The 27,429-nt window shown below is 34.8% G+C and overlaps 1 protein-coding gene across 1 annotated transcript in view; it reads left to right on the top strand.

The window, feature by feature from the left end:
- The window catches only part of cfap58 (cilia and flagella associated protein 58), a 133,787-nt gene that overhangs the window by 9,431 nt on the left and 96,927 nt on the right, over window positions 1-27,429 (top strand). The window contains exons 7-10 of the mRNA XM_073842567.1: window positions 4,158-4,240; window positions 6,715-6,906; window positions 19,330-19,491; window positions 22,255-22,401. Of these exons, the coding sequence (XP_073698668.1) occupies window positions 4,158-4,240; window positions 6,715-6,906; window positions 19,330-19,491; window positions 22,255-22,401 (584 nt within the window). The remainder of the gene's footprint in view (window positions 1-4,157; window positions 4,241-6,714; window positions 6,907-19,329; window positions 19,492-22,254; window positions 22,402-27,429) is intronic.

Below are 27,429 nucleotides of genomic sequence, written 5' to 3'. Positions count from 1 at the left end.
ATTTAATAATAATGTATAATATTGTATTATTCAGTATATTAAGTAATGTACTACTACTATGTTTTCTAGTCATTCAATGGCATGTTGTTTATTATATTTTATTTTATACATTTTTTGCATATGAGCCATGCAGGTCATATATTAATGTCAATAATAAGGCAATTTGAATTTATAATAGTTTATTATATTATATATTTAGTTATGCAGTATTGCTATTTTTTTAGTCATTCCATGGCATGTTGTTTATTATTTTATTTTATTTTATTTTAGCATATGGACTATGCAGGTCATAGTAATATTAATGCAAAAAATTAAGCAGCTTGAATTTAATAATAATGTGTAATATTGTATTATTCAGTATACTTTCCGTTGCAGGTTCCGTTGCAATTTATTTTATTTTATTTTATTTTATTTTATTTTATTGACCATACATAATAATGAAGCGGATTGAATTTAATGATAATGTATTATATTGTATTATTAATTATATCAATTTGTGTAGTACTACTATTTTTTCTAGTCATTGCATGTTTTTATTTTATTTTATTTTATTTACCATACATAATAATGAAGCGGTTTGAATTTAATAATAATGTATTATATTGTATTACTTATTATATTAATTTATGTAGTACTACTATTTTTTCTGGTCATTGCATGTTTTATTATTTTATTTTATTTTATTTTATTTTATTTTATTTTATTGACCATACATAATAGTGAAGCGGTTTGAATTTAATAACGTATTATATTGTATTATTAATTATATTAATTTATGTAGTACTACTATTTTTTCTGGTCATTGCATGTTATTTTATTTTATTTTATTTTATTTTATTTTATTTACCATAAATAATAATGAGGCGGTTTGAATTTAATAATAATGTATTATATTGTATTATTTATTATATTAATTTATGTAGTACTGCTATTTTTTCTAGTCATTGCATGTTTTTATTTTATTTTATTTTTTGTATTTATATATTAGTTCATATGGCCCATGCATAATATTAATCATTTTAATCTATTAATCCATTTCAAACTTTTTATGGTAGATAATTGTCCAGTGTAAAATCCATTACAAAACCACCATTTAAGAGATCCATGTGCTTATATGTTTAAAAGATATCCAGTGTAAATGTTTCATCCTTTAGTTTGTGTTTTAATACCCGAGATGCACACCTACAGTGAATGACATATGATCTGAATCTGTTCAACAGATTGGTCTTCTTTCTCTTGCTTTCTTCCCTCCGCACCTGCTCACCCCGTCTTTCTTCTTCCAACAACTATGACCTCTTGCCAACACCGGCATCCATTACTCTGATGATACCCATGATCTGTCCATCCCAGCTAAGCACGTGAAGATAGATTTCTCAGGAGACTCAATGTAGGAAAGGCAGTGGATCCTAATGGCCTCAGCAGAGCCTGATGGGCTAGATAGCGTAGTGGTAACCAGAATGCTACAGGTTGAGCCGTCAGCATTGTGTCATTGAACACAGTACTTAGGTTGCTGCAGTGGGACTGTCCCTGTAAAGTTAGTCACTTTGGATGAAAGCACTGGCTAAATGACAAGGTCTGTGGAGTGTTGGTGCTTAACCTCAGTCTTATCTTCACACAATACGGGCTGCACTGTTTAGGGAAACCCTAGGGCCATTGTAGCTGGACGCTTTCATCAGCCTCATCAATTATTGACTGTCTGACCTGTAATCCAGAGAGCTTTGTCTGAGGTTGTTAGTAGAATCGCTGCACAAAAGGCCGTCCTTCTGCCATTCTTTTATGTGAATGTGGACTTTCAAGGAATCTTTTAATGTGGCATGTTTTATGGTTTCATGGTTTTATATTTCTAGAAACAGTGGAAGTACAGAGCTGGTTTTGCTTCAAGACTTTTGATTCATGACTTTGTACTAAGTGGCGTTTTAACATCGTACCAGAATGCATGATCATAAAAAAAAATGATTATTTATATTAATATTTATTATTATAATCATGAACTAAATGACTAACAATGTTATCAATACAATATATAAAATAATATAATTAAATAATTCAGAATATAATTAATATAAAATAAATAATTGAAAAAATAATAATTTTTCTGTTATTTAATGTATTTAGTTTTCCATTTATTGTAGTGCTACTATTTACCTAGTTAATTTTATTTTATTTTACTGCATATGGACCATTAAAAATAAATAAATATTAAAAATAAATAAATGAATAAACAAAACAAATTGAAAGCTGCATAAATAGATAATAAAATAAAATTCTAATAAAAACTAAATCTAAATAAATATATAAAATATTATGAATTTATTTTCTATATTTATTAATATGATCATGAACTATAAGTTCAACAATATTATCATTGTATAATTAAAATAATTTATAATTCATATTAAATAAATAATTGACAAACTAATGCAAAAAATATTGAAATAGTTATTAACCCAGAATCAGACAAATCTTCTTCTTCTTTTTCTTCTTCATTTTATTTATTTATTTATTTATTTATTTATTTTATTTTTATTTTTATTTTATTTTATTTTATTTTATTTATTGTTGCATTTGGCCCATGCAAAATAATAATAATAATAATAATAATAATAATATTAATAAATGTAAAATAATATAATTAAATCAAAATAAAATAATGTGTAATATAATGTATATAAAAGAAATAATTGATCAAATAGTTAATTTTTTTAAAAAATAATTTATTATTACCACAGCATCAGAAAATTCAAACAGGACATTTTCTTTTAAAAATGTCTCTTAAAATGTGTTGGTTTTATGTCTTTGGCAGGAGAAAATTCACCACATATAACATTTTTTCTTTTACTTCGTTGTCTTCTTCTTCATGTAACTTGAAAATGTGCCTACTTTTTTTAAATGGGATAAATGATGCACAGCTTTTGAAGTTAACAATATTTTATTTTATTTTATTTTATTTTATTTACTGTTGCACATGGGCCATGCAAAAAAAAAAATGCATAAATAAATACAAAATAAAATAAAAATGAAAACTAAATAAATTATTTTCTTTTCTTTTATGTTTATATTAATGCTAATAATAAAGCAGTTTGACTTTAATAATAATAATAATAACAAATTCTTCTCTTTCCTCTTCTTCTCCTTCTTCATGTAACCTGAAAATGTTGTCATCTGCCTTCTTTAAAATGTGTGCCAAAATACAGTAAGTTCATTTGATGCAGAGCCTTTGATGTTACCAACAAAAGAGAAACAAAAGAGTTTTCTCCTCCCTTTTAACAGTTGTTATTCATCGCTGTCTCAACTATTACATTGTTAATTGCTTTTTATTATTTGCATTTAGCATATTTTTCCCAGCTATCCTGTGATCCAATTAGAACACACTGTAATATATGTAACATTTCTTCTTACGTCTTACACACGTTGTAATCGCAGAACATGAAGGGTAAAAGTATGGTGCGATAAAAACAAAACCTCCTTACTCTGCACTTAATTTATCGCAGTGTCCTTGATCCCATCTGTGGAGTTTGACAAATGACCAGACTTGTCATCAAGCCAGTAATTTATAAAGAAATCCTCATATTAGTGAAAGTCTCCAGACTCTGATTGGACGCTTTGAATGGAGGGTGTTTGACGGCTGATGGATGGAGCCAAAGCCCTGTTGTCATCTTAATCGGGGTTTCCACGGTGATGGATGTTGTCATCATAATCAGGGTTGGCTGGGTGATTGATGAGATGGGCTGTGACAGCGGGGTCAGCGAGCTGGCCGTCCAAGGAGAAGAGGAGGCAGGGTCATCCGAGGACAGAACATGGAATGGCCATTTCACATGACAGCGCAGCCCCGCAATGTCCACTCATGCACGCCTGCTTGAGACACTGAGCCGTTGCGTTGTGCCGTTCCGCTCGTTTCCGCTCTTTCTTTTAGTCTTTCCGTGTCCCAGTTCTCTGTTCTACCTCTTTATGCCTGCGGCCTTATAATGGGCTTTTTGAATTGTGTAATTATTTTACGTTGGTCCTTCACAGACTGTGGAAAGTGCTTCTGAAAACAACCCTATTAGCAGAAAGCCTTTCAAAAAGAAAAGTAACAATTAGCGCTATACCCCGCTGGCTTTGAAAGAAGAACTAAAAAAAAAAATAATAATAAGTGCTTTATTTTTGGGTTTTCTTAGAAATGGAGTCCGCAAAAAAGCAGATGGATATGGACAAGAAAGCTATAGATGAACTGGTGCGAGAGAGAGACATCCTAAATAAGGTGTGTCTATCTATCTATCTATCTATCTATCTATCTATCTATCTATCTATCTATCTATCTATCTATCTATCTATCTATCTATCTATCTATCTATATTTATATTTATTTATATATATTACTACTACTATTTATATATATTATTTGAATAATATACCAAATTAATAACACATAAAAAGGCCCTTAAGGCTAGATTTATTTCTTTAGAATATTATTGAATTAATTATTTAATATATCAAATAATTTATCAAAATAATCACACACATAACAAGCCCCTGAAACCTGTGTTTATTTAGATTAATTAATTATTTGTTTAATTAGTTAAATGATATATCAAATAATTAATAAAATCAATCACAAACACTAAAAAGCCCTTAAAACATTTATTTAGATAATTTTTGTTTAATTCAAGTAATAAACTATTAATATTTTGTTAATATTAATACATATCAAATAATTAATCAAATAAACACCTAAAATGATTTGTTTGATTTGTTAATTAAATAATACATAATTAATCAAATCAATCACAGACATTAAGAAGCCCCCAAGACATTTATTTATTTATTTAGATTATTATTTTATTAAATAAATGATAAATCAAATAATCAATTAAACGAATCACACACATAAAAGCCCCTATAACCTTTATTTATTTATTTAGATTATTATTTCATTAATGCAATGATCATCTATTAATATACTTTATTTATTTTGGCATTATTCCTTTATTTATTCATATTATTTTTGTGTTTAATTAATTTATTAATATACCAAACCAGTCACACACAAAAAAGCCCTGAAGGTTAGATTTATTTATTTATTTAGAATATCATTTAATTAATTAAATAATATATCAAATAATTTATTGAAATAATCACACACATAACAAGCCCCTATAACCTGTATTTATTTAGATTATTATTTTTTCAGGTAATTAAATGCCATATCAAATAATTAATAAAATCGATCACAAACACTAAAAAGCCCTAAAACCTTTATTTAGATGATTTTTTGTTTAATTAATATCATGAGATATTAATATTAAATGCTAATATTATTATTTGCTAATTATTAATCAAATAAACCACACACACACATACACATAAAAAGCACCTAAAATGATTTGTTTGTTTGTTTGTTATATTACATTAAATAATTAATCAAATCATTTATTTACTTATTTAGATTACTATTTTATTAAATAAATGATATATCAAATAATCAATCAAACAAATCACACACACAAAAAGCCTTTATAACCTTTATTTATTTATTTAGATTATTACTTCATTAATTAAACAACATTATATCAGATAATTAAATAAATCACAAACATTAAAAAGCCCCTAAAACCTTTGTTTGTTTGATTATTTAGGATTAATTAAATCATTTATCCAAACATTAATCAAATTAACCACACACATAAAAGCCCCTAAAGCATTTATTTATTTATTTAGATTATTAATTAATTAAATAATATATTAGATAATTAATCAAATGAATCACACACATTTAAAAGCCCCCAAAACATTTATTTATTTGTATTATTATTTCATTAAATATCAAATATTTAATTAAACAAATCACACATATAAAAAGCCCCCAAAACCTTTATTTATTAATTTAGATTATTATTTAATTAATTAAATAATATATTAGAAAATTAATCAAATCAATCACAAACATTAAAAAGCCCCTAAAACATTTATTCATTTAGATTATTATTTCATTAAATAAATGAATAGTCAATTAAACAAATCACACACATAAAAGACCCCAAAACCTTTATTTATTTAGATTATTATTTCATTAATTAAATAATATATCAGAAAATGAATCAAATGCCCCTAAAACCTTTGTTTGTTTGTTTTTTAGGATAATTAAATAATTTATCAAGTAATTAATCACATAAAAAAGCTCTAAAACGTTTGTGAGTAAAACCTAAGTGGTCTGGTCTTAAAACATTTTGGACATGCTTTAGATCTCCTTAAACTAATCTTAATAGCAGGTAAGCTTTTTGGCCAGTCTTTATAGTTTATATTTTTATCCATAGGGATAATTTTCTGCAGTGGTTCTGCGTTTTCACAGTTCTCATAGCTTCCCCACGCTGTTATGATGCACAGATGGATTTCAGAAAACAAGAGAAGGTGCATGATGTTTCTGCTGACATGCTGAATATTGCATTGCTATTGTGCGTATGAAAATAACAGGATATTCATATTTAATTGCACAGGAGACACTCTGTCTCACAAACACACACACACTGTGGCATACAAACACGGTTTTTGATATCAGCTTACCTTGGAGAATCATGCCTTTGATCTATTGAACAGCAATACATCACAGAATAAAATCAGCCTATTCTCAAGCTTGTCTATTTTCTGAAAATCTCGAGTCACTCTTGCTAAGTATATTTACAAATTGATCTTTTGTGTAACCTCTTGTGTCGCTGTGTGCATATTTTCATTTTTCAGAATATGATCAAGGCGGCCAACGAAACAGACAAACAGCAGACCATCGTTAAGCTACATGAACAGTCAAAGAAGTCTCTGGAACAGGAGATTTTAAACTACAGGGACGAAGCCCAGAAACAGCGAAAGATCATCTACCAGCTGGAGAAAGAGAGGGATCGCTACATAAACGAGGCCAGTGAGCTCACCAAGAAGGTACAGCATGCACTCACACACACACACACACACACACACACACACACACACACACACACACACACACACACACACACACACACACACACACACACACACACACGTACACTAAAGTTAGCTCAGTGAGTGATTGTGAATGTCACCTTGAAGTTATGATGTCACTTCCTACTTCCTTTTGACACTGAACGTGTGTTCAATATGTGGCACATTTTATTACGTTTATGGAAAGCAAGAAAGATAAAAAATGTGCAAACTCAACTCGTTGAGGAAACGTTTATGCATTGTTTACGTGTGAAAAATCAACACATAACTGACACAAAATCGCCTCGCAAACGAGTAAACAACATGTACTCTACGTGTAAACAACTCACAAACAACATGTCCTCGGCGTGTTGTGTTAAAATTCATGTGTTAAAGGGGTCATGAACTGAGAAACCAAAATTTCCTTGATCTTTTGACATATAAGAGGTCATGTAGGTCATGTAGGTGACTTTATGTAGGTCATGTAGGTGTTTCTTCAGCAGAACACAAACGAAGGTTTTAAAACCGTTGCAGTCTGTCAGTCATATAATGGCAGTCAATGGGCTTTAAGAGTCTAAAAAACAGACACAAACAAAACCAAATTAAACCCTGCGGCTTGTGCTGATACATTGAGGTCATAGCACACAAAACAACTGGTCTGTGCAAGAAACTGAACAGTATTTATATAATTTTTTACCTCTGATCCACCGCAATGTCCAAGTGTCCTGAGCATGAAAAGTCAACACTCCCGGATAAGGTCGCGCAAGCAAACATAATATTTTACTTTTTAATCGGTTGCAACAATCAGGATAAACAAAGGAAATTACCATTTTGAGTATCCGTCATACCCGCAGTCTCTCTGTGTAAACAATGACTAACGTATATACTGATTGTGAACGCGGTGGATCAGAGGTAAAAATAAACATATAAATATTGTTCAGTTTCTTGCACAGACCGATTGTTTCGTGTGTTAAGACCTCAATGTATCGTCACGAGCCACACTCTCAAAGCTGTGGGTCCCCTTGAGTGTTATTATATGACTGGCAGACTGCAACGGTTCGAATTAAAAATCTTTGTGTTCTACTGAAGAAACAAAGTTACCTACATCTTGGATGCCCTGGGGGTAAGCAGATAAACATACAATTTTTATTTTTGGGTGAACTATCTCTTTAAGTACAGAAGAAAATTGAGGTTCACGTGTCAATTGATCTAGTAAGGCAATACAGTGATCTGTCACGACACATTAAAGAGCCTCAAAATGGTATTTATTGTTTGAATTTCCTCAAAATTGATTCCTCAACAGTTTAAAGCTGAGACCTTGTTTCATACTGGACATAACCTGTCCTTTGTTTACTTAATTTAACCGCGGATTCGTTTACAATTACCCATAGCGTCAGCGACGCAACGCTCGTTCCCTTATCTCAGGGAACCGAGGTTACTTCAGTAACCTGACCGACACAATTCGACGCAGGATTTACAAAAAGATTCAAACAGTGATGGATCCGACAGTGATGTTGCAACAAAAGTGTTTTTATTTCGTGGTCACTATTGCTTTGTCTCTTCTTATAGATCATTTGATATGTATTGAGTTAAATCACAAGGCTGTTCAGAATTCAAATGTCCGGGGAAAGTTATCATGTTGGAAATATCCCCTACACCAACCCAACCCTATTGCAGTATTAATGAATGCAAAAGTGATATAAAAAGACATTTGCCGATGTAACCGTGTTATTTTAACTTTATTGTACAAGGGTTTGAGCTGTTTTGTTTAACTAGTTTAATGGGATTCGTACTGGTGCGCTTCACCTCACAAGTGGCAGCGCCAAACCAACTGAGTAGGAAAACTCATACATATGAAGCTGTATATGTGACGCTAACATTCAAAAGTATCCGTTTTCAAATCTCGCAACATGTTAAAAATGATTTGAAGTCATAACACAATATTTTGAAAGGAATTGTGTGAAAATTAGGTTTTATTAATCAAAACTCTGGCCTTGTAAATCATACTTTGTGTGAAAATGATTAAAAGTTTTCAGAGTTTTACTGCCTCTAGTGTTTGCGAACTGCAGCGATTCGTACATATAAGTGCATTTTTTGAGGTTTGCATAAATGTAGGTAGACATTCGTATCTCCAAGTGCCCATTTCAGACACTGAATAACAAAAAAAGAAGTAATTAAGACTTTTCATCTCACAATTTGAACTTTTTTTCTCACACCGTGTCTACACCGGACGCGACAGTTGTCGTGCCACGTCGCGCCGCGCCGCAACAGCTAAAGTCTGTCTATGCTGGACGCGACAAAGCGACCGTTGCAAATCATTTAAACTTTGTGTGAGCACGTCATAAATAGAATGCGGCAGCAGATTACTGTCGTAGATTTGCCGTGTCGCGCCGCGCCGCCCCACTGTAGACAGCATAATAGGTTCTATTGTATTTTGTCGTGTCGCGTCGCGCCGCTCACGTCCGATGTAGACACGATGTTAGAATTGTGTGATATAGATAGACTTTAAATTCTGAGAACTTAAGGCTATCCGCACACTAGAAGATTTTAAGGCAGATTTAGGCCTGACTTTTTTACTTTTTTTACTTTTTTACAGCACTTGCGAGTTATTAAGTCAGAATCGTGAGATATAAACTCACAATTCCTCCCCTCAAAACTGGACATTATAACTCGCAATTGCACGTTTATATCTCATAATTCTAAGAAAACAGTCAGAATTGCAAGAAAAAATAGTCAGAATTTAGATTTTATATCTTTCAATTCTGACTTTATAGCTCACAGTTGTGAGTTTATATCACGCAGTTCTGAGAAAAAAAAGAATTGAGAAATATATAATAACCTTTTCTTTGTTTTATTCAGTGGCGGAAACGGGCTTCCATACCTATGAGCCTAGGTGGCAACCCTATAAAAACACTAACTGTAAGCTATAGTGCCCCTTGTGGTAGTACTGAGAATTCAACACAGGATTGCACTGAGATGTGAATTGAATTTGAGCGCATTTCAAAACCTGACAAATTAAATATAGCTTGTGTAGCTTGACGTGTTTACATTCATGCTTCCATAAAGTATGTTATAGGCCTAAGAGTGAACAAATTCGAAATCCCCTCACATTTTTTTTTCTTACGATGTTTGACTTTCTAAGAGTTGTTGAGAGTCGAGAGTCTCTTGGTTTTGTCTTGTAATCCCTGAAGGCATTTCTTCACTCTATAGTACTTCAGCATGCTTGTGTGAGTCATCTTACTGATGACTTTATAAAACTGTTGCTATCGCAACTGTGCAATGTGAGTGTGCCGCTCTATACACACTTCAAGGCAGTAACTTTTTTTGGCACTTATGGGCAAACTTGTTTAGGTATAATGGGTAACTATCAAGTTAAGCCAAGCGTGGCATGAACAACATAATTAGAGAAAGGTCTGATTGAGTCTGATGTTGTAATTACATGACGATATTTCAAGTTTATATTAAACTACATTTCTTAAAGGGCCAGTCACTCAAAAATTGTATGGAAAAGAGCAGCATGAATATTCTACATCTTACTTTCTGTGTGTTCCATCGATGAAAATAAGTCAGATTTGAAATGACATATGGGTGAGTAAATGATGACAGGATTATTATTTTACTCTGTAAAAGAGCTCTGCAGTTTGCCTCATTATCTCACCATGACCTTTTATAAGAGACCTTATAACATGAGAAAATTACAGTTAATGTGTCACCTGCTATTCTCAGTTAATGTGTCATTCATTGAATTAATGTAGCCTACTTGTGGAAATGCATTAGATGCAAAGAAAAAAAAAGGTATTTTAAAGATGACTGATTGGCCAGATCAGTCACTTAGTAAGACATTTAATTTGCTGCTGGAAAGTTTCTGCTACTCTCAAGTTCTTCTTTTAAATTAAATGCTCTTATGATTAAAACCATCTGTTGATTTGTTTTTTCTTTTTCAAATCAGGAAGCGCTGTTGTTAATTATAATTACAGACTAAGATGTGATGGTCATTACATACCTTTGTACTAAAAATATCTGTCTTGAACAGTAGTCCATGAAAAATCCGTCTTGTTTTTTTTTTTTTTGGTGTTGACACACCCCTTAGCATCCTGGCATTTGCCCTGACATTTGTTTTCTCAGGTTTTATGTTGGGAAAGTGCACTGCAGCATGAACAGGAGGATTCAGGTTTACATTCAGCTCCAGGCACATCCTCTAACTCTCTTTCTGTCTCAGACAGATAAGACTAGACATAATATATTCCATATAATAGTGTTCCTGTTTCTGTGTAAACTAGCTGCATCATCCTTTGAAGATCTGCACTGTAAAATACTGCCAGGATTTTACAAAATTTAACAGTGCTTCTTGCAGTAGTTTTACCAAAAAATGCAGGTCTGTGTTTACAGTTTCCATCTATCTATCTATCTATCTATCTATCTATCTATCTATCTATCTATCTATCTATCTATCTATCTATCTATCTATCTATCTATCTATCTATCTATCTATCTATCTATCTATCTATCTATCTATCTATCTATCTATCTATCTATCGTGTACAGTGAAACAGTAAAACAGTGAAACAGTGAAACATGCAACATGCTGTTTCCATCTACAGATTCCTCCTTTACTCCCAGCATTCATTATACTGCCTTACAAACACAAACAGTGCAAGCAGTCGGCTTCAGTTTTCAGTTACATGAAGGTTGCGCTGTAGAAGGTGTTTATTTTGGAACAGCTATCACAGTTTCCTAGGAACCAGAGGCTATTTGAGACACAACATCGCTTTCATGTATTCAGCATTGCTAACATTTGCTTTCTTTCAGAGAGATTTTTTTTTTGAAAAGTTAATAATATAATTCCAGGTAAAAAATGCTCAGCCGTAAGCATTCGTAAGGCAGCGTGTTGAAAAAGCTCTTAGCTAATGGTTTTGAGATTGCCTCTTGAGATCTGACTCCACGCTGTAACTTGCTAGTACTTTGCAAATAATAAAAATTCTTCTGATTTAAAATAAGAAACACGGTTCAAACAAGTAGGTCTATAATGCCTGAAGAAAGCTATTCGTTAGCTCCCATTCAGCCAGCGCAGGAAGTATGCAAGTATGCCGTCTTTGCTCTTAGATTTTGGTGCAGGAGTTTCATAAAAACGTGATATTAAACATTTCTTTGCAGGATTACTTCCTTCACACACACTTACAGTAGTTATTTAGAAAACAGCTATTAACTGTCTTTACAAATTTAATTTTAAATGCAATTCTGTAAAGGTTCAGTCTGTAATTTTAAGGCCAGCACATATCGCCCCCAGACTGTCTCATTACACTTCGCCATGTTCCACCATCATTAATGGCATGTTATTTATAGAAAACCATTAAGGGTGATCGTCCTTTACTCCTGAATAATAAGGCTGATAAAAATTTCTTAGCATTTAGGTGAACCTTTATATAATAAGAACATATGAGCAGCAACATTTTTTTTTCTTTTAGAAGGGGACATGTGTTTTCATATACTCGTATATAGATGTAACATAAAGATTCGGTATTGTAGCACTGTTTCTCTTTTAACTTTTCTAGGTTAGATTGTTTGACATCTGACATGATTGATGAGTCTATGCACTGCGGTGCTCCACATAATCACCCAGTGGACAAACCCAAAGTGTTGTCCTATAGGATGACATTTAAGGGGATAAAAAAGTATGACTTTTGCCAGGTTCAGATTACTGAATTTAGCTAGATTTATAGAGGAGATGACTGCAAGTTTGATTTATAAGGCCCCGGAGCTGACTGTGAATTGTGAGTTGTTGAATTTACGGGAAGTGACTGGCCTTATTTGGTCATGCTTTGCTTGATTATATACACACTACTTTCAGAAAGGCTAAGTATTTACAACCTGTGAGGTTCATCTGACACATGCACTTTTTTTAAATCTCTATAGACGCAATGTGTTTGATGTGGGTGTCTGAAACTGTTGTAAAATTACGTCTACAGGAGCTTGAATGGCATAGCCTTGGACACATTCTGCTATCAATTTAACGTAAAGCCATGTGCTCAGAACAAAGTTTTAATCTTATTTCAATCAAACCCCACTGAAACTGTGTATTTTTGCTCTTTGCTAAATGCACAAGTGAAAAGGTTAACATGGATTGGCAACTATTCAGACTGCAGTGAAATTCAATAAAGCCGAGTGGTTCGGTTTTCTAAACTTCTTCTGATGTGAATGTATCTGAGTTGAAGAAAGCAAATCAAAACATGACATGTGGGGGAAAAAAAGGTAAAGGCAATTCTGAGTCTGTATTTGCATCAGTGCAAGGTTGCATAACCTCTTGATGAATAACATAAACACCGTTTCCAAAATTTTGGCAGAAAGGCTGTATGAAACAGCAGGCTTCAAAATGATGTTGCCTTAGTTATACCCAGTTTTGACCAAAATCTGGAAGAGCATCACTTTTATCTTTCACACACACTGGGCCGCCATGTGTCCAAAACAATGTTTGATATTGATATATATGGGCCATTCTACAGAATTTGTGCAAACTGCTGTCCCACAACCAAAAAACATTTAAGTATTCAAATCGTAGGTGTTTACTAAGATCCCTTTCAATTGAAACCCACAATAATATTAAAATATCAGTAAGCATAATATATATAAAATTATAATTTATTGGGTCCTTTTAGTTAAAAGGTGGCTGTCCCGAACCCTAACCCCTAAATTTCAACTTATGAAAAAATATATTTAAGTATTTTTTGCATTTGATTCCATTGTTGTTTTTAAACATATCTTTAAAAAAAAAAAAAAAAATTAAAAAGTGAAGTTAAAAAAATATATATATTATTTTCTTTGTAAATGATGAAACTTTATGTAAAAAAAACGTGTCCCGCATTTTCATGTCACTACTGAAACAGTGTATGTTTTAGTCCACAGTCTAATTTTAAGTTTTCATCAGTTTCAACTTAAAAACTTTAGTTTAGCGGCTGCCTTAAAATTTTAAGTTAAATCAACTTAAGTAATTTCAACTCACAAGTTAAATCAACTCAAAATTTTATTGTAATAAGTTAAAATGACTTGTAGTTTTAAGCTGATTTAACTTAAAATTTTAAGGCAGCTGCTGAACTTAGGATTTTAAGTTGAATCTGGTGAAAACTTTTTACAGTGTACACCCCTACATTTATGATCATATTTGGGGAAAATAAACTACATTTTAGTACATTTATGAAAAATTTAATTTGTTTTAATATTGTTTTAGTATATGGGTTACAATTCTGTGGTCAAGTACCGTGAATTATCAACTAAGATGTTATGATAGTTTTTGGTTCAGTGTATATTTAAACTAAGGAAACCTGAACTTTACAATCAGTATGATCAACTTTTTGCCTTTTACAAAGAAAAATTTGATTGAAAATACTACAAATCTCATAAATCACACTTGTTTACACAATATTTTTAATTGTAATATGCATTTTTGTGCTTATTAGCAGCATCACATTTATTGACAACAACACAGGGATCATATAGTTATGTAAGTTTATTACATGTTATTGATTGAGGTTTATAGCAGGTGTTAACAGTGATTTAACAACCGTTAAACAGAGGACGGGGTCGGGTGGGGTTGCTATAAACCAGTAAGGTTCATTAGATAGAGAGACTAACCACCCCGGCCCTCTTTTTGTCAATCACTGTGTCACACCCCCCACCACACACACAACACACTACACCACATCCGCCATTTACCACTCTATAGGCTCCCCCCTGCTCCATTCACCACAACCCTGCAGGGGGGCCTTAAAACTTACAGTATTGAAAAAATTTCAGTGCCGGTCAACCATCAAGCCATGGTATCTTACTGCAGCTGACCTAGCGAGGAGTCATTTCAAAAGTGTCAAGACCAAAGATTCTAAACATTCCAAAGCAGTCACTGTCATTGTGACATCATTTAGGCTGGTGAGCATATGACTTATAGCCTTAAAGGGACAGTACACCCATTATTTTCTCATGTCATTCGAAACCTGTACGAGTTTCTTTTTTTTTCTTTTAAGCACAAAAGATATTTTGAAGAAACCGTTGATAGTCGCTTTTGACTGATATACTGTAGTATGAAAAAAAAATAGTATGGAAGTCAGTGGCTACTCTCACCTGTTTGGTTACCCACATTTATCAAAATATCTTCTTTTGTGTTCAGCAGAAAAAAGAAATTCCATATGGGTCTGGAAAGAAATGAGGTATTATGCAATTCCAAAATGCACTTTGATGACCTACAGTTGGAGGTCAAAAGTTTCAGAATCTGCAAAATGTTAATTATTTTACCAAAATAGGAGTCCCTTGTTTGTCCTGAACTGTTAAACTGCCTGCTGTTTTTCAGAAAAAGTCCTTCAGGTCCCACACATTCTTTGGTTTTCCAGCATTTTTGTGTATTCAAACCCTTTCCAACAATGACCGTATGATTTTGAGATCCTTCTTTTCACACTGAGGACAACTGATGCACTCATATGCAACTATTACAGAAGTTCTAAGCACTCACTGATGCTCCAGAAGGAAAAACAATGCATTAAGACCAGGGGGTGAAAACTTTTGAACAGAATGAAGATGAGTATATTTTGCTTATTTCGCCTAAACATCAATTTTTTTCATTTAGTACTGTCCTACAGAAGATAGTAACATATTGCCCAGAGGACAAAATAAGTTAAATTTACCCTAATCTTCAAATTCACAACATTTTCATCCCCCGCCTCTTAATTCATGTTTTTTTTTATCATGATTTTATTTAGCATTTGAGCATTTGAAACTTTTGTTACAAGTTACATATGATACATATGATAGTTACATATGAGTCCCTCAGTTGTCCTCAGTGTGAACAGATGGATCTCAAAATCATACAGTTATTTTGGAAAGGGCTCAAATAGACAAAAACGCTGGAAAACCAAGGAATTTGTGGGACCTGAAGGATTTTTCTGATAAACAGTGGGCAGTTTAACTGTTCAGGACAAACATGGGACTCATGAACAGCTATTACTAAACAAAAAACACAGCTATGGATCATTCAGGTAAGAACACAGTATTAAGGATCACGGGGGTGTACACTTTTGAATGGATTCATTTATTTAAACTCAACTATTATTTTTTTTCGTGGACTATATGTAAACATCTTTCATGTGAAATTCTTACTCGGGTCAGTACTAAAAAAAACAATAACATGCATTTTGTATCATCCATCTTATTTTAACTCTGAAAAGGGGATGTAAACTTTTGACCTTATGGAATGGAAATGGAATTTCATCCATAATGTTCTATTTAAATACAATGTATCTATATTGTTCAGTAATTGATTTTGCTAAGCATTGCTATGAGTAGAGTGTTAGCTTGGCAACATGCTAACGTTATTCTCTATAGAGCTGTGTAGTCATGAAGTTAATTTGTAATGCTAATTCGCAGTGGGATCCCTGGGGAATTTTTTAATGGGTTTTTAGAAAAGTGTTTTTTGATTTATGAGTAAAATAAGGTTTTTCATGTCACTACTGAAACAGTGTATGTTTTAGTCCACTGGCTGAGACTAATTTTAAGTTTTCATCAGTTTCAACTTAAAAACTTTAGTTTAGCGGCTGCCTTAAAATTTTAAGTTAAATCAACTTAAGTAATTTCAACTCACAAGTTAAATCAACTCAAAATTTTATTGTAATAAGTTAAAATGACTTGTAGTTTTAAGCTGATTTAACTTAAAATTTTAAGGCAGCTGCTGAACTTAGGATTTTAAGTTGAATCTAGTGAAAACTTTTTACAGTGTACACCCCTACATTTATGATCATATTTGGGGAAAATAAACTACATTTTAGTACATTTATGAAAAATTTAATTTGTTTTAATGTTGTTTTAGTATATGGGTTACAATTCTGTGGTCGCTACCAAAACATTTATGAAAAATAAAGTACCGTGAATTATCAACTAAGATGTTATGATAGTTTTTGGTTCAGTGTATATTTAAACTAATGAAACCTGAACTTTAAAATCAGTATGATCAACTTTTTGCCTTTTACAAAGAAAAATTGGATTGAAAATACTACAAATCTCATAAATCACACTTGTTTACACAATATTTTTAATTGTAATATGCATTTTTGTGCTTATTAGCAGCATCACATTTATTGACAACAACAACACAGGGATCATATAGTTATGTAAGTTTATTACATGTTATTGATTGAGGTTTATAGCAGGTGTTAACAGTGATTTAACAACCGTTAAACAGAGGACGGGGTCGGGTGGGGTTGCTATAAACCAGTAAGGTTCATTAGATAGAGAGACTAACCACCCCGGCCCTCTTTTTGTCAATCACTGTGTCACACCCCCCACCACACACACAACACACTACACCACATCCGCCATTTACCACTCTATAGGCTCCCCCCTGCTCCATTCACCACAACCCTGCAGGGGGGCCTTAAAACTTACAGTATTGAAAAAATTTCAGTGCCGGTCAACCATCAAGCCATGGTATCTTACTGCAGCTGACCTAGCGAGGAGTCATTTCAAAAGTGTCAAGACCAAAGATTCTAAACATTCCAAAGCAGTCACTGTCATTGTGACATCATTTAGGCTGGTGAGCATATGACTTATAGCCTTAAAGGGACAGTACACCCATTATTTTCTCATGTCATTCGAAACCTGTACGAGTTTCTTTTTTTTTTCTTTTAAGCACAAAAGATATTTTGAAGAAACCGTTGATAGTCGCTTTTGACTGATATACTGTAGTATGAAAAAAAATAGTATGGAAGTCAGTGGCTACTCTCACCTGTTTGGTTACCCACATTTATCAAAATATCTTCTTTTGTGTTCAGCAGAAAAAAGAAATTCCATATGGGTCTGGAACGAAATGAGGTATTATGCAATTCCAAAATGCACTTTGATGACCTACAGTTGGAGGTCAAAAGTTTCAGAATCTGCAAAATGTTAATTATTTTACCAAAATAGGAGTCCCCTGTTTGTCCTGAACAGTTAAACTGCCTGCTGTTTTTCAGAAAAAGTCCTTCAGGTCCCACACATTCTTTGGTTTTCCAGCATTTTTGTGTATTCAAACCCTTTCCAACAATGACCGTATGATTTTGAGATCCTTCTTTTCACACTGAGGACAACTGATGCACTCATATGCAACTATTACAGAAGTTCTAAGCACTCACTGATGATCCAGAAGAAAAAACAATGCATTAAGACCAGGGGGTGAAAACTTTTGAACAGAATGAAGATGAGTATATTTTGCTTATTTTGCCTAAACATCAATTTTTTTCATTTAGTACTGTCCTACAGAAGATAGTAACATATTGCCCAGAGGACAAAATAAGTTAAATTTACCCTAATCTTCAAATTCAAAATATTTTCATCCCCCGCCTCTTAATTCATGTTTTTTTTTATCATGATTTTATTTAGCATTTGAGCATTTGAAACTTTTGTTACAAGTTACATATGATACATATGATAGTTACATATGAGTCCCTCAGTTGTCCTCAGTGTGAACAGATGGATCTCAAAATCATACAGTTATTTTGGAAAGGGCTCAAATAGACAAAAACGCTGGAAAACCAAGGAATTTGTGGGACCTGAAGGATTTTTCTGATAAACAGTGGGCAGTTTAACTGTTCAGGACAAACATGGGACTCATGAACAGCTATTACTAAACAAAAAACACAGCTATGGATCATTCAGGTAAGAACACAGTATTAAGGATCACGGGGGTGTACACTTTTGAATGGATTCATTTATTTAAACTCAACTATTATTTTTTTTTCGTGGACTATATGTAAACATCTTTCATGTGAAATTCTTACTCGGGTCAGTACTAAAAAAAACAATAACATGCATTTTGTATCATCCATCTTATTTTAACTCTGAAAAGGGGATGTAAACTTTTGACCTTATGGAATGGAAATGGAATTTCATCCATAATGTTCTATTTAAATACAATGTATCTATATTGTTCAGTAATTGATTTTGCTAAGCATTGCTATGAGTAGAGTGTTAGCTTGGCAACATGCTAACGTTATTCTCTATAGAGCTGTGTAGTCATGAAGTTAATTTGTAATGCTAATTCGCAGTGGGATCCCTGGGGAATTTTTTAATGGGTTTTTAGAAAAGTGTTTTTTGATTTATGAGTAAAATAAGGTTTGTGTTTAACATATAAAGTGACTGTCATGTTTTGTTCTACAACATAAATCATACACAGTCGTGCTTAAAACATAAATTTAAAAACAGTTCTGTGGTTGAAAATGCACATTTTTGTCCTGGGTTTGGGACTACAAATTGAACAGATCTTTTTGAATAAATTGTAGGCGTTATACAAGTCTGTTGTTACCCTGAAATAGGCTTCTATGCAGACAACATGCAGGTTGCAAACATATTTGCGTTTTTTCCTGATTTAACTGTCTCTGTCTGTCTTTTCAGGTCCTTGAGAGTATTGAGGAGATTAAACTGAAGGAAATGCAGATATTTGAGTATAAGAAGAGAATCGCAGAAGCGGAAACAAAACTGAAGCAGCAACAGAATCTCTATGAGGATGTTAGGACAGAGAGGAACCTCTTCAGCAAGAACCTGATTGAGGCCAAGGTAAGTGTGTATATGTGTGTGTGTAGACCTTCATCTAACAGATCTGCTCCCCATGAGCATGAGAGCAGACGTAGAGGCCAGTAGATCCATGGGATGGCTTCTTTGGGAAATTTGCCCCACGGTAGCTTGTTTAAGTTGGCATGAACATTAATCTTTGTCCAGGAATTCACCCCTTTTGTACAAAGTCGGAAATAGCAGGTAACCTCCCTTCTGCGTGGACCTAGGCCTGAAACTACAAAACTACATGAATGTGGACGCTTCTAGCTACACAAAACTCATTTTCACGCATTGATGCGTTACGAAATGTGTCAGAATGCAATTCAAAATGCAACACAAGCTGCATTCTCAGCATTGCCGCAAGGCGCTCTATAGTGGAAATAAGTGTGAACTGTCTTTTTCCAGTCAGTTTCCACTTTCAGGTCCACTACCATCATGATTTGAATGCCCCTATTCAAGGCTACTGTCATTTCTGTCATGATTGCTTAGCAAGATTAAATGAAAAGTTCACCATGAAATAAAAATGCTCCATGTACGTTTCTGGCTTAAGTATACATGTGCATCTCAATAAATTAGAATGTCATGGAAAAGTTAATTTATTTCAGTAATTCAACTCAAATTGTAAAACCTGTATGTTAAATAAATTGAATGCACACAGACTGAAGTAGCTTAAGTCTTTGGTTATTTTAATTGTGATGATTTGGCTCACATTTAACAAAAACCCACCATCTCAACAAATTAGAATACTCCATAAGACCAATAAAAAAACACTTTTATTGAATTGTTGGCCTTCTGAAAAGTATGGTCATTTACTGTATATGCACTTAATACTTGGTAGGGGCTCCTTTTGCTTTCATTCCTGCCTCAGTTCAGCATGGCATGGAGGTGATGTGTCTGTGGAACTGCTGAGGTGGTATGGAAGCCCAGGTTTCTTTGACAGTGGCCTTCAGCTCATCTGCATTTTTTTGTCTCTTGTTTCTCATTTTCCTCTTGACAATACCCCATAGATTCTCTATGTGGTTCAGGTCTGTTGAGTTTGCTGGCCAGTCAAGCACACCAACACTATGGTCATTTAACTAACTTTCGGTGCTTTTGGTAGTGTGGGCAGGTGCCAAATCCTGCTGGAAAATGAAATCAGCATCTTTAAAAAGCTGGTCAGCAGAAGGAAGCATGAAGTGCTCTAAAACTTATTGGTAAACGGGTGCAGTGACCTTGGTTTTCAAAAAACACAGTGGACCAACACCAGCCGATGACATTGCACCCCAAATCATCGCAGACTGTAGAAACTTCAAGCAACTTGGGATATGAGCTTCTCCACCTTTCCTCCAGACTCTAGTACCTTGGTTTCCAAATGAAATACAAAACTTGCTCTCATCTGAAAAGAGGACTTTGGACCACCTTAGCCCAGGTAAGACGCCTTTGATGTTGTCTGTGGTTCAGGAGTGGCTTAACAAGAGGAATATGACAACTGTAGCCAAATTCCTTGATACGTCTGTGTGTGGTGGTTCTTGATGCATTGACCCCAGCCTCAGTCCATTCCTTGTGAAGTTCACCCAAATTCTTGAATCAATTTTGCTTGACAAGCCCCTCAAAGCTGCGGTTCTCTCGGTTGGTTGTGCATCTCTTTTTTCCATACTTTTTCTTCCACTCAACTTTCTGTTAACATGCTTGGATACAGCACTCTGTGAACAGCCAGCTTCTTTGGGAATGAATGTTTGTGGCTTACTCTCCTTGTGAAGGGTGTCAATGATTGTCTTCTGGACAACTGTGAGATCAGCAGTCTTCCCCATTATTTTGTGTAGCCTAGTGAACCAAACTGAGAGACCATTTTGAAGGCTCAGGAAAACTTAGCGGGTGTTTTGAGTTGATTAGCTGATGGCATGTTACCATATTCTAATTTGTTGAGATAGTGAATTGGTGGTTTTTTGTTAAATGTGAGCCAAATCATCACAATTAAAAGAACCAAAGACTTAAACTACTTTAATCTGTGTGCATTGAATTTATTTAATAAACAAGTTTCACAATTTGAGTTGAATTATTGAAATAAATGAACTTTTCTACGACATTCTAATTTATTGAGATGCACCTGTATGTTTAGATATCCATTTTTTTTTTCAGAAGGTATGAAAGGGTTAGTTCACCCAAATATGAAAATTCTGTCATTAATTACTCCCCATCAAGTCGTTCCGAAACCATTCGTTCATCTTCAGAACACAAATTAAGATATTTTTGATGAAATACGAGAACTTTCTGACCACGCATAGACAGCAATGCAACTGACATGTTCAAGGCCCAGAAAGGTAGTAAGGACATCTATAAAATTCTCCATGTGACATCAGTGGTTCAACAGTAATGTTATGAAGCTGTGAGAATATTTTCTGTGCACAAAGAAAACAAAAAATGTGACACATGTTAGCAAATCAGCCAAGTCTATTGGCTACATTTTAAAAATAAGAGACAAGCCTGAAAACTTTTCTGTATCAATAGAAAATATGTCAACACAGGAAAGGAAGCCTTGAAAACTGCAGTAAGAAACTCTAGTCTAAGACTTATTTTTCAGGTCTATAAACGACCGTCCTTTGTTGTCAGCTTTTCGATGATGACCCGTTCCTGCTGTGTCACTTTGTCTCACTGCACTGCAGTGTGTGTTTGTGTTTGTCTTGAGTGTGAATGTGCTGGGGCGCTTGTCTACCTGTCTGCCCTGCTGTCTTTGTGTCTTTGTAAGTATTGGCGGTCTCTCACACGCCTCCTTGCGTTCTCTTCTAGGATCAGAATGCTGAGATGAAACGGAAGGTGAAGATCGTGAACCACATGTTCGAACAGCTAAAAGATGAAATTACCACAAAAGAGGTGGCTCTAGACAAGGAGCGCCAGGAGTTCCAGCGCGTAGAGAGAGAAAGGGAAAATCTCAAGGTAACCCATTTCATCCTTTGCTGCCACTTATCTCTTGCCATCTTAGTTCTGTACACTTTCAGATCTAACATTACTATGCCTAGTCAGAATCCTGACTAGGCATGATGGGACATGTTTCCAATGAAGAGATTTGTCTGTACACATTGAATCTGAAACGAATGGACAACTTTGGATTTTTATTCAATGAGATTGCACAGATGGGGTTCACAGTGCATTGTGCAGAAATAGAAACCATAAAAAAGTGTTTTTGTTATTCCAGTTAGTAAAATATTATTTCATTATTTATAATAAGATAAAAATATTTATACACACACACACACACACATATATATACACACACACATATATATATATATATATATATATATATATATATATATATATAAATGATTTATAACAAAATATAATAACATTATTATTATTATTATTATTATTATTTAAAATATAATAAAATGTAAAAGTATGAAAATAAATTATAAATTTATTACAAATGTATTATTACCACAATTGCAATTCACAATTTGTTAAAACATATGTGACCTTGGACCACAAAACGTCTCAGGTTACGTAGGTAACCCTAGTTCCCTGAGGACAGGGAACGAGACGCTGCGTCCTGGTTAGGACACTTTGGGAACTGCCTTCAGCGTGACCGGTTCTGAAGCTCTTATAAAACAACGGCAATGAACTTGACATTGACCGGCGCCAGCCCATGACGTCATTAACAAGGCGCCTACTAGTATAAAAGGGCGCTTGTGAATACAGCAACCATCTTTTTGTCTGATGGAAAGTGGGGCCCGATGCATGGCTACGAGACGCAGCGTCTCGTTCCCTGTCCTCAGGGAACTAGGGTTACCTACGTAACCTGAGACGTTCCCTTCCGGAGGGAACTCTACGCTGCGTCCTGGTTAGGACACTTTGGGAACGATATACCAACGCTGCCATGCTGAGGAGTAATTGAACAACTGACTGAATGAGGAGTCAAGAAGGAACCTCACTCCCCACTCGCGAGAATCGCACGGGCCGACGTCACGGCCAGCTCGGCCACCCAGGCACGGAACTCCTAGGAGTGGAGGCCTGATACTTCTAAGCGAGAGTAGGCCTAACTACACTCACCGCTAAAGAAAGTAGTGAAGCTTATCCTTAAGTCTTCATGCTAAGCGGGGGTTCTGAAGAGCGGAGGCTCCAAACAGACTCTCAGGACGAGAGGAAGCCTGGCAACACTCTGTGCTTGCGGGGAACTCTGGGAGTGGAGGTCAGAGACCTGACTACACTCAACACTGGAGGTGATTCATGAGGCTCCAGGAGCCTAAGCAATGGAACCACCTAAGTGGAGTTTCTCAGGAGAGTGGAGGCTTCTGCAAGAAGACTCTCTAGATGAGAGGAAGCCTAGCGACACTCGATCCTATAAGTAGTGCTGTCTGCAGTGGAGTTGGAAAAACCCAGGGGTTTTTAGAACCAACTCTAGAATGGGAACGGAAAAATACTGCGTGACCCATACCATGTAGGATTTTAGAAAAGAACCCAACCTTCGGGGGGAATCTTTACCACTCATGTGGATTTCAGAAAGTGCCCAAGGACTTGCGTGTGCACTTACCACTTCACGTGGGTTTTAAGGAGTGCTCAAAGCTTCGCGTGAGTACTCACCACTATTGTGGATCTGAGGAGGTGCCCAGAGCGTAGCGAGGGAATCACCATATCGTTATCACAGGCGACAGCAAAGCCTGGTAGCGGAGCTTCGGAGCTCTGTAAGAGTGGAGGTCTCAAACACAAACCCTCTTGGTGAGGGGAGACCTGGCTACACTCACGCTTGAAAATACTGGAAGCGGAGCTTCTGGAGAACGGAGGCTTCACAGAAGACTCTCTAAAAAGAGAGGAAACCTGAAACATTCAATCCACTAGCTCTTAGGAGTGGAGGTCTCAAATAACCCTGCAGTGAGGGGAGACCTGGCTACACTCACGCCTAGACTTATTTTCCTTTTTTTTTTTCTCTTCAGGAGAGTGGAGGCTTCTGCAAGAAGACTCTCTAGATGAGGGGAAGCCTAGCGACACTCGAACCTAAAAGTAGTGCTGTCTGCAGTGGAGTTGGAAAAACCCAGGGGTTTTTAGAACCAACTCTAGAATGGGAACGGAGAAATACTGCGTGACCCATACCATGTAGGATTTTAGAAAAGAACCCAACCTTCGGGGGGAATCTTTACCACTCATGTGGATTTCAGAAAGTGCCCAAGGACTTGCGTGTGCACTTACCACTTCACGTGGGTTTTTAAGGAGTGCTCAAAGCCTGGCAGCGGAGCTTCGGAGCTCTGTAAGAGTGGAGGTCTCAAACATAAACCCTTGTGTGAGGGGAGACCAGACTACACTCACGCTTGTAAGTACAGAAGCGGAGCTTCTGGAGAACGGAGGCTTCATAGAAGACTCTCTAAAATGAGAGGAAACCTGACAACGCTCAATCCTACAGCTCTTAGGAGTGGAGGTCTCAAATAACCCTTCAGTGAGGGGAGACCCGGCTACACTCACGCTTGAAAGTACTGGAAGCGGAGCTTTCTGGAGGACGGAGGCTTCACAGAAGACTCTCTACCACGAGAGGAAACCTGACACCGTCCAGTCCACTAGCTCTAGGAGTGGAGGTCTCAAATAACCCTTCAGTGAGGGGAGACCTAGCTACACTCACGCCTAGGTACGGGAAGCGGAGCTTCTGGAGAACAGAGGCTTCACAGAAGACTCTCTAAAAAGAGAGGAAACCTGACAGCGTTCGATCCACTAGCTCTTAGGAGTGGAGGTCTCAAATAACCCTTCAGTGAGGGGAGACCTGGCTACACTTTTCAAATGTATTTTCAAATGTATATCGGCCAAATATTATCCTATCCTAACAAACCATATATCACTGGAAAGCTTATTTATTCAAAAAAAAAGAAAAAAAAAAAGACAATTAGGACTGGTTTTGTGGTCTATGGTCACATATTATTCACACAATTGCAGAGATAAATGCAGATTATGTATTCATTTATTCATTTAATTATTTATTTTCAATTTTAATTTACATTTTTTGTTTGGAAACCTCATTAAACTGTTATGAAAGTGGATGGCAGAACATTCCTGCTTTTATGAGTGAATTATTGACTCATTCAACCACTTAGTTCAAAAACACTTTCAAATTCAAAGTAATTGGCAAAAACAGACAATGCAGTTCTAAAATGTAAGTCATTCAATATTAAATTCTTGTTTATTGTTGTTTTCCTGACTGATCATAGCTGTGATCACCTGATATGCATTTTTTAAAATTTTTTTACTTTGTTTTTCAGCTTGTAGCTTTATTATTAAGCATCAAGCTGCGTTTTTATTTGATTTGATTTATTTCTTTATTCATTTTTTAATATACACAGTGATACACTGGTCACCGTCCTTATAGGTGCTTGTTTGGGGTGTTTGACGTGACCAGACGGCATTAGAAATCTAACCTTGCATTCATCTCTGTGGAGATATTTTTCATAATCCTTTCATTATTACTTTCCAGATCTTTGTGCTTATCTAATACAATGGCACGTCTTTTCTTCTCCCTGTCACAAGCTTTCAATATCACCCTCACAAAGGATAATATTGGAATATCAAATAGGACGGCACAAAAAAGGAAAGAAATAAAAGAAAACACAAAAGATCACTCCATATTTTATGACAGAAATATAAATGTGAGTTCAGAGAGGGCTTTGACTTTACGCACTTTCAAATTCAACATCTGACATGAAAGACTTAATGAATATGCAATGCGTTTTGGTGGATATTGAAGTTGTAAATTATACATGACCTTGTTCTGAGGTATAGGCTGAGAGGTGTGGTCAGAGAGAAAGAGACGAAGCTAGAGAGAAACAGCTTGACTGTATGATTGACGAGCATATAGGGTTGACTGATGCAACAGAGCTAAAGTAGCCACTAAACCAAACACTTCATGCAGCATAGCTGATGCACACATGCACTATAGACCTTTATAACATTATACGTGTAGCGGCGTATTCATACAGTGGGGTCCAAACATCTGAGACCACATTAAAAATGGACTGACTTAACAATGGAATGCATAAAGGAGTTCTGTTTGACCTCATAAGGTGTGATTTCTCACTAAAATAATTGAATTTCTTTATATCCTGCATATTCTTCACAATATGTGAGCAGCAGCAATGTTATTCACGCACAGTATTTGTTATAGGTTCAGGGAAAATGTCCATATCACCAAATCCCAAATTTTAATAAAGGGGATTTAGAATAATCCATGTGCATTTTATATATAAAATTTGACTCACCATGCTCTTTTGATGATATTTCATTTGTATATTTGGTGAAGGAGAAGTTCATTTCCAAAGCAAAAATGGACAGATAATTTACTCAAATTCTTGTCATCCAAGATGTTTTTCTTGTCTTGTCATGTCTTTCTTTCTTTAGTCGTAACAAAATTATGTTTTTTGAGGGAAACATTTCAGGATTTCTCTCCTTTAAAGCTGCATTTAAACTGTATTTTGGAAGTTCAAACTCGCGGGCACCATAGAAGTCCATTATATGGAGAGAAATTCTGAAATGTTTTCCTCCAAAAACATAATTTCTCTACAACTGACGAAAGAAAGTCATGAACATCTTGGAAGACAAGAGGTGAGTAAATCTGTAAATTTTTGTTCTAGAAGTGAACTTCTCCTCTAAACAGTCAGTCTGTTTAATACTGTTTTTTTTTCCACATTTTTTTTAACAATGTGTTGGCATTGTCTGCAATGACTGTAGCTACATTATCTCCAAGATAGTTTTAATTATATATATTTAATGGGAACTGTGCCAATAATCATTACCAGAGCATTTAGATATTTGTGTATAATCAAATCCTTAAATGAGGCAAAACAGAAAAGATGCGTTTACTTATAGAGCACTGAATCCAATGCAGGACATTTTTAGCCCCTTTATACGTTTTTTGGGGTCATTCTGGTGTTAAACGTGTAAATTTTACATTTAGATTTAATTAATGAAATGACTTGAAGCTATAAGATTGTG

The sequence above is a fragment of the Garra rufa genome, chromosome 6 (genome assembly GCF_049309525.1).
Source record: "Garra rufa chromosome 6, GarRuf1.0, whole genome shotgun sequence".
NCBI classification, from domain to species: domain Eukaryota; kingdom Metazoa; phylum Chordata; class Actinopteri; order Cypriniformes; family Cyprinidae; genus Garra; species Garra rufa.
The sequence above is the reverse complement of the archived record's forward strand: the minus strand, read 5'-3'. Positions and strand labels throughout refer to the sequence as shown.